Source organism: Leptosomus discolor, chromosome 6 (genome assembly GCF_034619465.1).
Source record: "Leptosomus discolor isolate bLepDis1 chromosome 6, bLepDis1.hap2, whole genome shotgun sequence".
NCBI lineage: Eukaryota > Metazoa > Chordata > Aves > Leptosomiformes > Leptosomidae > Leptosomus > Leptosomus discolor.
The window spans coordinates 66,140,529-66,154,147 of record NC_141396.1 but is presented as its reverse complement, the minus strand read 5'-3'; the positions used below and the strand labels follow the sequence as shown (position 1 = coordinate 66,154,147).

The following is a 13,619-nucleotide window of genomic DNA, read 5'->3' as shown; positions in this document are numbered from 1 at the left end:
TCACTGTCTGTGGCTGCAATGCCTTGGGACTCCTTTGCCTGCTGCTTGACTTCATTTTCACAGCCTGGCCTCTGGATCCCTCCTCTGTTCTCTGGGGCAGTGACCCTGTTGTCCTTATGGACAGCTGCACCCTTGCTCTTGGTACTGGTTGGCTTTGGTTTTGTGTGCTCCACACCGTTCTGAGGGAGAGGGGAGAGGGAAAACAAAACCCCAGCCGTCTTCAGTCTAAACATAACCCAGCGTGTGTTTCATCCATCTTCAATGATACCTTGTGGCCGGGCAAATGATGACTCGCTTTTCCCTGCAACTCCACGGTGGTATGTGCTGAGAAGGGAGAAAATAGCAGCAGCCGCCACCCACACATCTCTACAGCTTTCCTGAAAGGAAACCGTGCCCAGGTGGTAGGTCTGGTCAAACCGTCTGCCACCGCTTTGCCAGCTGTCACACACGGTTCTCCAGCTCTGGGTGGTGTTTTTATAGGGGCCATGATTAGAGGTCAGGCAGGCTCAGCCCTTCAGCTCAAACCTTCCCTTTGATCCTTCCGTGGGAATTTGCAGTCATCCTTTTTCGCTCTGGCACAGTTTCCCCTGGCCTGCAGTCTGCCAAAGGGCTAGCTCACCCTTTCTGGGTGGGACTCAGCAGATTGGAAAAGGATATTTACATCTGTACAAGTAGCCTACACTCTTTTCATCATCATTGTAGAACTGATGGATCGACCCAGTGAAAAGGAGAACATAACTCATCTTCTCCTCAAGTATAGGCCTAAAACAAGTCAAATTACACCCTGGAAGTGCCTGTTCCCTTCTGCTGGTATAAAGCGAACGTGGGGTCGCTGACACATCTAGGTGTCTACATCTAAACTGAGCTGAGCTGAATTCTCCCCAAGAGCCATCCATCATAGTGACTTAAATACGAGTTGACAGCAGCTCTGGCCTTATTTCACCCACTCTGGCTGTGATGCCTGTATAAGCTCAATGTGCAATTAGCTTCAGTCAAATTCTCAAAGCTTGATATAATTAGACACGCTGGGCATAAGGCTGCTGCTGACAATGCACCTGTATAAATGCGTTATTTGTTTCTAATTAAACTAAGGTATGTGGATTTGGGATAGGACCCAATCTAGATGATTACAGCCTTCATGACAAAGATGTACTTGGACCCCTCCGTGTGTTAGAAAAGGGAAGAACATTGCTGTTCTTTTAGGGGCTCCTTACTTGCTTTCTTTAAATGCTTCCCTGCAGACAACCTCCTGGCTGCCACTTAGGCAACTATTTTATTAATTGGATTTCATTCACTGTAAATCATGTTCGAGAATTGCCCACGAAGTGGTAATCCCCTGAATGAGCTAGTTCAGATAAGGACTGAACAGGGCAGATACAAAAATAGTGGCCTGATTTTCAACAACTGCAGGGTTAGCGTTGACTCCTGCCTTCTAAGTTCACCAGACGTTTTTCTGGTTCTTCCTTCACCTAAGCCAGAAGATGGTCGGAAATGCTATGGTAGGGAGAGATAGGCAGGGCATTGGTATGAAATACGTATAGGTGAAGGGTTGGGCCAAAGGATTAAGGCTGTTTCAGTGCTCAAATGAGGTACCTAACTGCATAATACGGTCTTTTGGCGTTTTCTAGCAAGGCAGAATAAGCCAGTAAATTCACCTGCACCAAATACCCTGTCTTCAAGACTGCCCAGCCCCCAGCTATATGCAGAAGTTGATGCAGGATACCCTGCAAGAGGGTCTGGGAATCACCTTCTCTCAGGGACATCCTCAGCCACAAATAATGGTAGATAATTAGGGCTGCCTGGAAGGAGATGCCTATCAATGCAGTGTTACTCATTGTGCAGCGACGTTCTATCAAGCTTAACAGAGTTCTGTGAAGAGGCTGTAGGATGAGCCCTGTAACTTTCTGCTGGAGAGTGAATTCCTCTTTCAATGACTTTGTTTTCCAGTTTTAAAAAAAAAAAGTGAACAATGATGGTAGTGACTATCATTGCAAAATGCTCTAAAATATGCACAAACAGCTTTGGGTTAGAAGATGGCACTTTCTTGAGGGGCAGGTGATGGAGAAGTCCAAAATTCTCATGGAGCATCTACGTTGTCAAGAGAGGGACCCTGGAATGAATTTGCAGGGTACTGTGGAGCCACGTGGTGTGACCAACAAGATATACTGCTAATTTGTGCCAGGAGGTGGCCTGCAATGAAACACCTGAAGAGCACGAGTAGAACGAATTTTGGACTGTCCTGATCTGCCCTGTAGGCTCTCATTGTGCCCTATGAATGCTAGAGCTCCTTGTGCTGCTTGGGGTACCAGGAGACAGGAATGTGTCTGGGAGCTGTCCACCAGCCCCTGGGTGGAAGAAAGAGGTTGGTGTTGTCGTGATCTGCCATGTCACAGCCGTCTTGGCTGGAGAGCTGGGCAGTTACAACAGCTCCAGCCTTTAATAGCATGAAAATCCCAACTAGATGATGAAGAGATGCATCATGTTGCATTTCTCCTTGAAACGAGGGAAGTGGGAGTTTGTGTTTGATGTTCCCCCTACGCTTTTTCTCCACTTGGTTATTTTGCTGCCAAGGGGCAAAATATGATATTAAGTAATGACAGATGGTCAGCTTCATAAGGAAAATTTAACCCAAAATATGTGGGGTTGTTCATGTATTCAGGGGAAAAGGGTTGTGTATGTCTGCAGAAGAATATTTCCCATGGTGTGTTTTTATATACTGTTAGGTCTGTCTCAAGTGTATGCTTCGCACGTGTGCATTTGCATGTTTATGCATATCAAAATAAGGTTTCTCTTTGTTTATGAATTCACCTTAAGGGCACTCTGCCAGTCCTCCTGCACTGCAGGAATGCCCCTATCAGCAGAGACACCCAACCTGTTGGTTTCCCCTGAGAGGCGGGTGTAAATTCTGGTGACAATTCACATCGCTGACCTGCGCCTGCTCATTCAGAAGCTTGGCCTTCCCATTCGCACATTGTGTTTCCTTCTTTTGCTTTCGAGCTCAGCAGCAGCCTGTCGGCATCTTGGAGCATTTTTGGAACCCAGAGGGCAGCACCATGTAGAAGTAGGGATTGGGACAACCCTAAAACGTAGGAGGAAATATAAAGTGATGAGAAAACAAGAGACAGTTGACACTTAGAGCAAGGTCCAGAGTTGTCCAATACAGTGCAGCCATGGTTATTAGAGGATGCTTTAGGAAAAGGCACAAGAAATGGGCAAAACTCCCCTGAAACACTCTCCTTAACCTCAAGGAGAGACTTCCTATGCTAAGTATTTCTGTACCTTTGGTAATGTGCAGAAACCCATTTCTCTCCCATGAAGGGGTCCTGTGACCCTTTACACACATGTAGACTGTGAGCAGCCACAGTATCCCATGGCTGGCTTTCCACAATTCAGCTGTGAGAGCAAAGAATCCCTTCCTTCACTTTCCTTTGGGCCTGATTCACACCAGCTTCACTTGATATCCCCTAGTTCTGCTGGAAAAGGCTATGGAGAGTAGATCGCCATCTGTCTACAGATAAAACCCTTCAAGTGAAGCAGCCTGGGATCTACCACTGTGCTACCATAACCATCTCTGGAGAGGACATCTTCCTCCCTCAGGGGAGTCCCTTGGGGTAAGGAGAAAAGACTGCAGCAGGAACAAAGGAGCAGCAGACGAACGGACAAAGGGCATCTGTAGCCGTGTGGTGGGGGCAGAGGTCCTAAAGGTGGGACTGGTTGATAAGGGAAGGCAGAGGAGGAATGAAGAACCTATAGGCTCTATAAAATTATTTTCTTGGATTTATGAGCCAGTCTCTTTCATGGACCTCACAAGTACCCAGGATCGTAACAGACAGACTAACCCAGTGCTCTTCTTATTTGCTCCAGTTTTCTGTTTTTATCTGGTTTTTATTTTTTGTCTCTTCCAGGTTGAATTCACCCCTGATCAGATTGAAGGTGAGGAAGATGTGTTTCTTTTCTGTGCATAGTAAATATCATCCCTGGAAGGTGCTGGCAAGTGTTGGGGTGAACGTGGGTGTGGTATTTGGGCTCCCTTGAGAAGGCTCTGCTTCAATTCGTGGGTTTGCTCCTGCTCCATCCCTCCTCCAAATCCTCTGTTGAGTTGATAAAGAGAAAAGGGGGAAAGTCATGCCCTGTGCAAGTACTGATTTTGTTAAAGAAAACATCAGCTCCACTGCCAATGAGGCAAAACCAAAAAAAGAAAATTAAAAAAAACCCCACCCCCCCAAATCCTAAGTCCAAACACATATTCTTTCTTTAAGAAAATCCGGTAACAAAATACTAATCCTTTCAAGAGCAAGTCTCCCAACTCTGCTTTCGGGAATGTTTCCCTGTATTCAATCAGAATTTAACGTGTTACAGTTTTGTGACAGCTCTCCAGAAACCAGCAAATAATGACAGTGATGGTGTTTTCTTCTTCAAAAGAAAACTATCAGCATTAGTTTCTGAAACCCTTATCCCAGCCCAGGAAAACGATACTGAAACCTCATGCATGAAGTCCTGGGAATGCTACCACTGCAGCTGTCCCTTTTTTCTTCAAATACCAGCTTGCTTTTTACTTAAAGGGATAATTGACAGTTGGAGTCAAACATCTGGCAGAATTTTGCTTTGGTCTTTAAACACTTGGCAGAACTTGGTAGAGCCTATGAGAGATGGTATCAGAAAATGGGTTAATTAGATGAAAAAAAAAAATCACAGCCTATTCAGCCAGGCTGATTCAGAGAGGAGAGATACAGAAAGAAGGATTTCCTAAACTGGAACAAAATGCGATAATGCCTCAGTGATTGAGGCTTTGCCACAGACTTCCAACATTACCTTCAGATTTTCAAGGCCCCCTTAATGGTTTAGTTTCTATTGTCTAACAACAGATCAAAAGTAACATATGATTGGAGGCAACTGCTAATTTCTGGAAACCTGCCCCTTTTCCAGTCCCAAAGTCATGGGGGAGCTATATAAGAGGAACAATTCTGAGCCACGAACCTTTGAACTATTACAGCAGCACACAACAACTGGATCTCTCATCAGCTTATGTTTTGGGGATGGGATAGGGCCCACCTAGTTTCTATGCCTTGTTTCCTCTCTCCCTGAGGAGAACTGGCTCTAGTGACTGTATCAAAGGGCCTATTCAGAAAGAATGGGATCTTGCCTGGCCATCAGCCTGTTGGAATGGCTAGGAAATGGCAAATTTGGAGCACCTATAGTGCTGCCATAAAAGGCAACATGTCTAGAGCAGGTGTAGACCGTTCCTAGAAACAGAAAGTTCCATCTTCTTTATAGCAGACTACTCCCTTCTGGTCTAGCTGTGCTCACTGCATAGACAACTCAAAGCTTTGAATCCAGGACCTGTGAATAGGATGTCCTTGAAATATCCAGGGGAAAGCCGTGGGGCAGGAAGCAGACAACATCATCTGTGTGAGAAAGGCTATGAGACCTCTCCATGTCAGCTACAACAGTGGAACAGAGACTGGGGAGAAACACTGAACCCACTCAAGGTTAATCCCACAGTTGGTTTATAGGTTCTGCCATGAGTTGCTTTGGAAGGAGTGTCCAGTGGCCTGAACATTACCTGGGGACTGATCACTGCTCAGCAGTCAGTTCATCAGTTCCTTTCCTCCTGGCCTTTTCTGGTTGTTTTTTTTTCTCCTTCACCTGACCCTTAGAAGGTTCTTAGGTGAGTAGGCAGACATATTGATAGCTGCTAGATAGATATTTACTCCTAGGTAGGGCTTAGATGCTTCAGATGTAGAATTCTATCTACAGCACAGTCCACAGTTGTCCCTGGATTGTCCTTGGCGTGCGCTGTCCTCTATGCTAGTTTGTACACGTCAAAACCTTGCCAAGAAGTGTGCTACCAGTTTAAGAATGTGGACAATCAGTATTCCAGTGCTTAGGACTGCTTTATTATGTATTGAAGTCACAGGATAGAAAGCAAGCAACACTTGTCATGATTTATAGCTGTTACACTTGCTGTTGGCATGCCTTGAGAGCTGGGACTCATGGGAGCTCTAGAACACAACTTTTTGATTTGTTTTCTTCTTCCCATTCTCTCCTCACTCTCTGAATCTTCCAAGGTTGCCAGCTCTCCCTTTCCTCTGGGTTTCAGTCACTCTTGTTTTGTTCTGAGTTCATTTTCTGCTCAGTGCTGCACTGTTAATTTTGTCAAATTTCCTCTTTCAGGGAGTCACTGGGAGGTCATAGTCACTTGTCATACCTTTACATGTGTTGTTTTTTTTTTTTTTTAAATAGCTCTCTCGTGTATAATAATCACCTCTCCCTCTTTCTGTTGACCAGATGAGTACCTAGGTGTCTCAGTGGGACTAGATGCTTCCCCATTTGTCAGCTGAAACTAGATCAATAAGAAGTCCCTCCTATGTGTTAGATATTAAACCGTTGACCCTGACTGGTTTTCTGGCAGCTGATTCTGAATTGAGTTGTTGGAGGAGAAACAGACAATCCAGCATCTCATGGTCTTTTCCAGCCCTATCTTCAAGGACACTCTGAATCTTTTCCTCTTGCTAAGGAAAAGACTTTGCTGTACCAGGCTTGCTTCTTTGCGAGGATTCATTATTATGTTAGCTCCCAAAATGTTACTCTCAAAAGGAGAAGAATGGTCTGTGGGTGAAGCCATGTGAAACATGACCATCTTTACATGTCCTCCTGCCTCAACTGCGAGTGCAATTCATCGGTTGTGGTTATGTGTATTTATGAAACTGGGTTTCTGGCCTCTTCAGCCCCCTAAAATGCTGAAAGGAGAAGAATATGAGCTATTCAAGATGAGAAGATAGGTAGCAATTAGGCATATGAAAATATACACTGCTCCTGCTGGTGGTTTAATGGCTAGCAGGAGGACAAAGGAGACCATAGCCATGCTGGTTTCATTGCTTTGATGGAAATTTGCTTTAAGCCAGCAAATGAAAATGCAAATTAAAAAAAAAAAATAAGGTTGCTCCTGTATAATGACAGAAATGGGGTTACCAAACCCACAGGCCAATGCTCTGATGAGAGGCAGTTACATCTGCTTTAAAATTAAAAAAAAAAAAAAGAAAAAGGTAAATAAAGAGAAATGTGAGCTGTCAGCAACTACGACAAATTTTGAACCTTTAGGATGTGATGTGAAGGGTGCTCTAGCAGTTGGTCTCAGGGAGTCGATAAGCTTCAGGCACACGAGTAGCTCAGGGAGGTAGGTGTGTTTCTCACCCACCTCAGCTGCCGGGACCCCCAGGAAAGGACAGAGCTGGGAATGGGGCTCTGGCCCCCTTCCACTGGCAGCGGAGCCCATGAAAATCCACTATTGCCCTCTGCTGGAGTGAGGGCTGCCAATGGGACCTGGGCTCCGGACGGTGACAGAGGAGGCAAAGATCCAGGAGACAAAGGGAGGGAGAGAAAGAAAGAGGGAGCAAAGTGGAGGATGCAAAGAAGAAAGCAAGGGGAGGGTTAATTAATCCTAAATGAGAAAATGCATCATTGTTTGAAAGTGTTGGATGAGGAAGGAAATGAGTAAGGTATGAGTGGAATGACAAAAATGAAAAGGGAGGGAGAAAGGAGGAGAGACAAACCCAGCAACACTGGGGAAAGGAAGGAGAGAGGGAAATAAGCAAAGGAGAAGAAAGAAAATAAAGGGAGGGGGCATAATGAGGAGGAGAAGGAACTGAGAAGGGAAAGATGGAGAAAATCTGGCACGTAGAGTGCATGGCTGAATGGGTGAATAAGTCACGATCTAGGGGGAAAAAAAAGATAGCTTTTCTGTGTTTGGAGAGTGGGAGTGAAATGTATACAGAAAAGGAACAGCAGGACAAGAGGCAGATTCAGGGATTCACAGCTTTAAAGCCAAAGGGATATTTGTGATCACTCGTAGACCGTGCACTATGCGGGGTGTTCAGTAAAGGGTAACAACCTCTGACTGTTGCAGGTGCCCTGACATGCTCCTCTGTCTCTGCAGCACGTCTGCAACTCCAGTAAGGAGAAGGGAACCCGAGCAAGTAGTGTCTGGGGAAGTGTCCCTGGGGATCCTACACTGGCTCCGGTTAATTAGTGGTAGAACAGGGATCCTTTCCAACAGGAATGCTTGTCAAGGTATTGCTGCTCGCAGTTGTAAGAGATTCCCTCTTTGGCCAGAAGGAAAAAGAGGACATGAGGATCTGTTCACAAGGATGTAGTGGAGGGGAGATGTCTTTCTTGCAAGGGGAAGGGCTCTGCGAGGGTGCACAGGGGAAAGCAGGCAGATGTGAAACCACTGGAGGGAACGATTGCATCTCCACGATCTGGCCTGGCGTCGGTAGCCGACGGCATACCAAACCTGACTTCTCCAGATACAGTTGGATTGGGTGCTAGAAAAAAAGCAAAATCAGAGGATTCTTCTAGATCTGCTCCGTGACACTGTCAAATATAACAATTGATCTGTTATAAGGTTTTCTGTACATCTTCAGCCTCCCCCACCATTAGACTGTTTGTTGTGTGATTACTCCAGTAGGTGATGATGGCATATCTTGTTGCCTGCTAATAGAGGTGCTCTTTTACCTCAGTGGGCTGTCAGTGCTCTCTAAGCATATAATGCTGAATACAATATCCAGTTAGCTAATGAGCAGAACTGCTATTGAATCCTGAGTGCTCCAGATGAGCTGGAAAGCTCTTAAGGCCAATCATTTCTATAAGGTTTTCCGCGTTTCCTGATGTTAGCTGAGACAGAAATACCATGAGAAGAGCATTTGACCTCTCCGATTCCATTCCCTGATTGAACCGGAAAATGCAGGGGAGGAGGAACACAAACATTGCAGATAACAGCAACAACAAAGCTCGTCAAACTTTTTCCCAAACTGCAAAATAAAAAGGTTAGGCAGAGTTAGTTAGGGCGAAGGTCTAGGCTTGCTTTGGCGTTATCTGAGGGAACATGTCATGCCTTTCTTTTCATATTTTTGTCTTCCAGAATTCAAGGAAGCGTTCTCACTCTTTGACCGGACTCCTAAATCTGAGATGAAAATCACATATGCACAATGCGGCGATGTCTTGAGAGCTTTGGGGCAGAATCCAACCCAGGCTGAGGTCATGAAAGTGCTTGGTAGACCCAAACCAGAAGGTTGGTGTCATCCTCTGTGTTGGTTTTGAAAAAGATTGCTCCAAGAATTATTCGTGAAGCAAATGAGGTCTCCATTTTCTGATGGAAAGATTAATTGTGAAATAACAAAGGATATGAAACAGCCTCTGCAAATCACTAGCAGAAAAGTAAATGAGGAAAAAACCTGATTTTGCAGTCAATATGATTGTCTCAAAATTAGGAGAATGAATTAATTTCATGGCCCTGTGCGTCAATGTGTTTTACAACGACAAGTTTTTGCCTTTTAAAATTGCTTTGATGACAGGCATTCACATGTGTTTAGCAAAAACGCAGACATTTTGAAGACATCCAAAGAAACAAAGGGGCAGACTGATTGTGAGGACACAGATTATTCTACAAAAGTGTGTGTTAGAAGGCCTGTAATGATCGCAGTAATATCTCCCTTCAGCACTCCCCATACACTGAATATGTCTTCAGAACAAAGGAAACCTCTCTCAGATCATATCTAAATGTAGGTGTTTTCTAGCTTACTTCTCTCCCCTTTCCCTCCACTAAGGTGGAACCGACAATGAGGCCCTCATTCAACAACCACGATATGTCAGGATACGGCAGTGCCAGAGTGGTAGGTAGGACAAGGAGTCATACGGGAACAAAATGTCCTCTAATGCTCTTGAAAGGCAAAGAATCCGGAAAACGGGATACAGAGCCCTGGTCCTACCTGTTTGCTCTGAAGCTCCTTTCCCAGTATGGTTTTAAACACCCCTGCATTACAGGGCTGCAAAGCAAAGCTGATTTTGTATTGGGAATGAGCTTCTTTTACTGTCTTCTGCTTAGTTTCATTCTTTTATGTTGCATGAAACAGCCTTGGAAATCTAACGGTAGGTTTTTTTCCTTGATGTTTGTATGTCAGGTACTAGGAGATATTTATGTATTTATCTGTTAAAAATTCATATTTCTTTCTTTGCCAGACCTCTTTCTCACTCTGTCCATTCTTCCATCTGTAATTACGATGTTTTTATGCTCTTCTCTCCCCTTTAGCTGGCCTTTATTGACACAGCTCTGCCTTCATCACCTACCCACAGTGGAAGCCCCATGGTTAGTCCTCAGCTCTCCCAGAATCCACTAAAACTTTCATTTCCATCTGTGTCTTTGTAGACATGAACTCCAAAATGATCGACTTTGAGACCTTCCTGCCCATGCTCCAGCATATTGCCAAGACGAAAGACACAGGCACCTACGAGGACTTCGTGGAGGGTCTGCGCGTGTTCGACAAGGAGGGAAACGGAACGGTGATGGGGGCTGAACTCCGCCATGTTTTGGCTACGCTGGGTAAGGTGAACCTTTCCTCATGCAGTTTCATCGCTGAGGTCTTTCCCATACAGATTGTATCATTATGGGTAACCTTTATGGAGAAGATGACTGGGCAAAATTTCAGCTATCACGTTGTCCTTGGTTATAAAGACTAAAAAGAGTTCTTTAACAATGAAGCTAAAAATCACTGACTGACAGCTCAAGTATTTGTCTTCCTTCCTTCCTTCCTTCCTTCCTTCCTTCCTTCCTTCCTTCCGTCCGTCCGTCCGTCCTTCCGTCCGTCCTTCCTTCCTTCCGTCCTTCCTTCCTTCCTTCCTTCCTTCCTTCCTTCCTTCCTTCCTTCCTTCCTTCCTTCCTTCCGTCCGTCCGTCCTTCCTTCCTTCCTTCCTTCCTTCCTTCCTTCCTTCCTTCCTTCCTTCCTTCCTTCCTTCCATCAGAATAAGGCAATGGATTGGGTCGACCAAGCGGGTTGACCAAGCAAGTTGACCTGCTTAACCAAAATGAAGCCTTACAGGCAAATAGGCACCTAATATTTAGATAATTGAATTAAATGGAATGCATCCACTGGTCCGAAGTTTGACACTGGAATCTTTTTGAACCTCAAACTCAGAGGCAAACCATATGGTGATTCTACTAAGAGTTTGCTTAGTGAGGACTTGGTTAAAAAGTGGCTGAAGCCTTTGAGATTTGGCACTTAGAGAGAGCTTATTCTTAGAAGAATGAGTATGTGAACATGATATCATGTGGTTTCCATATTTATTCTCTCTTTCTGGTTTTCAGATCAAATTTTCTCAGTTTGCAAGTACAAAAGTAGCTTTCCTAGCAGTCAGCACCACAAATTAAACAGAAGAGAAAATATCACCCTCTTCTCTCCCACTCTATCTGTATTCTTTGGTTCTTTGATCTGTGCTTCATAAATTCTTAAAAAAAAAGGGCCTGGGTACTGAACAGACTTTTTGTTTTCCACCCAGGTGAGAGGTTGACTGAAGAGGAAGTTGATAAGCTAATGGCTGGTCAGGAAGACGCCAATGGCTGTATCAACTATGAAGGTAGGTATGAGCACTCTGGTCTGAGCAGTCCTCATGTGCTTGAAGGCTTTGTTGCAATTGTCCTGACAAAGTTTAAATTTGTGGAAGATCTGAGGCAGGATGTGTGCTTTTCCAAATTTTAGACCAATTCAGATTCTGTAATTCATCCCATATATCCTACCTGTTGAAGGTCACTTGTAATTTCCGCAGGTAAATGACCATGGCCCTTTCAGGAAGTGGGGCAGTATATTCTTATTTTGTTTGCCATTATTTTCAATTTTTACATTATTTTTCTGCCTTCTCCGACAGTTCCTTGTCCTCTCAAAAAGAGGTACACATCCCTTCTGAGACTTCCTTAGAAAAAATCGCTAAATTTTCCTTCAAATACTCAGCAAAGCAATGTTATGCTTAGCATCCCCTTTGGTGTCCTAAGAATCCTACAAGATCCTCCAAAGACTTTCCATTTTATTTCATTGCTATTGTAGAAAGCCAGAATAAAAGGATTTAGCCCTAAGTATGTGGACCGTGGTTCTCTCCTGCATCTTGCAAGCCTACATTCTCCAGGCTGTTCAACGAATCCACCGTATTCTGATAGGGATCATAAACACACGCTTTTGTATGCAGCTGAGCCTTTAACGTTAACTGGTGACTGACCACTGTTCACCTTGGTGATGTAGCTAGTCTGTTATATTCATTGAGCCTTTTATGAATATTTGGGTCAGTGGTCTCCTTCTATTTACAAACACCAGTGATCTGAGCTCAAGGAAGCATTTCTCACGAGTGGTGTATTGGTAGAAATCTGTAGATTTAGCCAACTTACGCTGAATTCAGAGAAATTCATAGCATGGGGGAAATATTGGGAAGGAAAAAAACCCCCACATTTAGCACCTGGAATCGTATTTACAAAGTAGTATGGTCTTCTTTGCGTCAGAAGAAGCAAGAAGAGTGAATTTAAATAACAATGAAGCTAAGGTGCCGAGTTCTTTACCACGTTCAGTGAAAGGAATTGATAAATGACTCTTCTTTTTTTCTTGTTTCCAGCTTTTGTGAAACACATTATGGCTAACTGAACACCAGGTGAGTCTATTCTGTCCTCCTTGCATACGCTTTTATTTCGGTTTTGGCATCTGAGATAGGCTTGAAGAATGTGTAAGTAACTAAGACAGTGACTATACAAGGAAGTAACACAAGAACGAGTAAAATGTTATGTTCATCTTATCAAGTGCACAGAAGCTTGATGACCTTTCTGCAACTGTCTAGTAGATCTGGATGCCTTTATTTTAGAAGTCCCACATAATATATACTAAAAGGATTTGATTTCCAAGGAACAAGTGTTCATTCCTTTATGATCGACTGGAACCTTCAAAGGATGCATATTTTTCATGTCCACTTACAAGTCCCTGCTACTAAACAGGCAAGGAGACAGAGCTGAGCTGTCTGGAGAAAGAGTGGGCAAAAAGTACAAGGAAAAGCAGATAAGAAGGAGTAATACATGCTTATGTCACTAGGAGGATATTTATTGGCCGTCCATAAATCTGTCTCTGAATTTCTCCTGGAAAACGGGCTGGTTTTCCAGGAAAAGACGTGAGCTTTGTCCAGCACATCTTCTGGTTCTGGCTTTATTCAGCAGTATTCTTCAAACCACAGTACCATTAAGGGTGTCTGTGTCTCGCCATTGCAAATGAGCTGAACTTTATTTCTAGTATTTCATGGTCATTGTTTATTTTTGTATTCCTGGAAAAGGTGCCTGCTGTTTTCAGCTGGCATTCACCATTATTTATCTCTGTTCAGCTCCTGGGGAAGATCTGACCTGAGATGTAACCAGCTGCATCTATTCTGCAAAGTATCTGATAAACTGGGAAAAGCACTGGCTTCTTTCAGAATTGTTCTGGTTGTTTGGGGTTTTGCTTGGTTGAATTTGTTGTGTTTTTTTTCTCTTCCGCTTTGGTTTATTTTTCTACCCTGTCCTGACCAGGCTTGGCTTTGTTTTGCTTTTGGAGATAACATTATCCCAGCCCACCAAGACCTGTCTGTTGCATGGTGACTTTTGATTATGTTCACTGGCATGCCAGGGAGGAAGTTAAGTAGGAGTCACATCCAGGTTTTGGGAACTTTTTTTTCAAGACATAGTTGAACAAAGTGTACACTGACTGAAAAAAAGATGACTGGATTTCTTTTCTTATTATACTCCAGTTTTCTTTCTTAAAAGTATTTATCTTCTCTGAACATAC

At 43.9% G+C, this 13,619-nt stretch overlaps 1 protein-coding gene across 1 annotated transcript in view; it reads left to right on the top strand.

Moving 5' to 3' along the window:
* Positions 1-12,458, top strand: part of MYL3 (myosin light chain 3) — a 32,024-nt gene extending 19,566 nt beyond the window's left edge. Inside the window, exons 2-6 of the mRNA XM_009958475.2 lie at positions 3,906-3,933; positions 8,921-9,070; positions 10,205-10,378; positions 11,332-11,409; positions 12,430-12,458. Coding sequence (XP_009956777.1) covers positions 3,906-3,933; positions 8,921-9,070; positions 10,205-10,378; positions 11,332-11,409; positions 12,430-12,458 — 459 coding nt within the window. The remainder of the gene's footprint in view (positions 1-3,905; positions 3,934-8,920; positions 9,071-10,204; positions 10,379-11,331; positions 11,410-12,429) is intronic.
* The last annotated feature ends 1,161 nt before the right edge of the window (positions 12,459-13,619 follow it).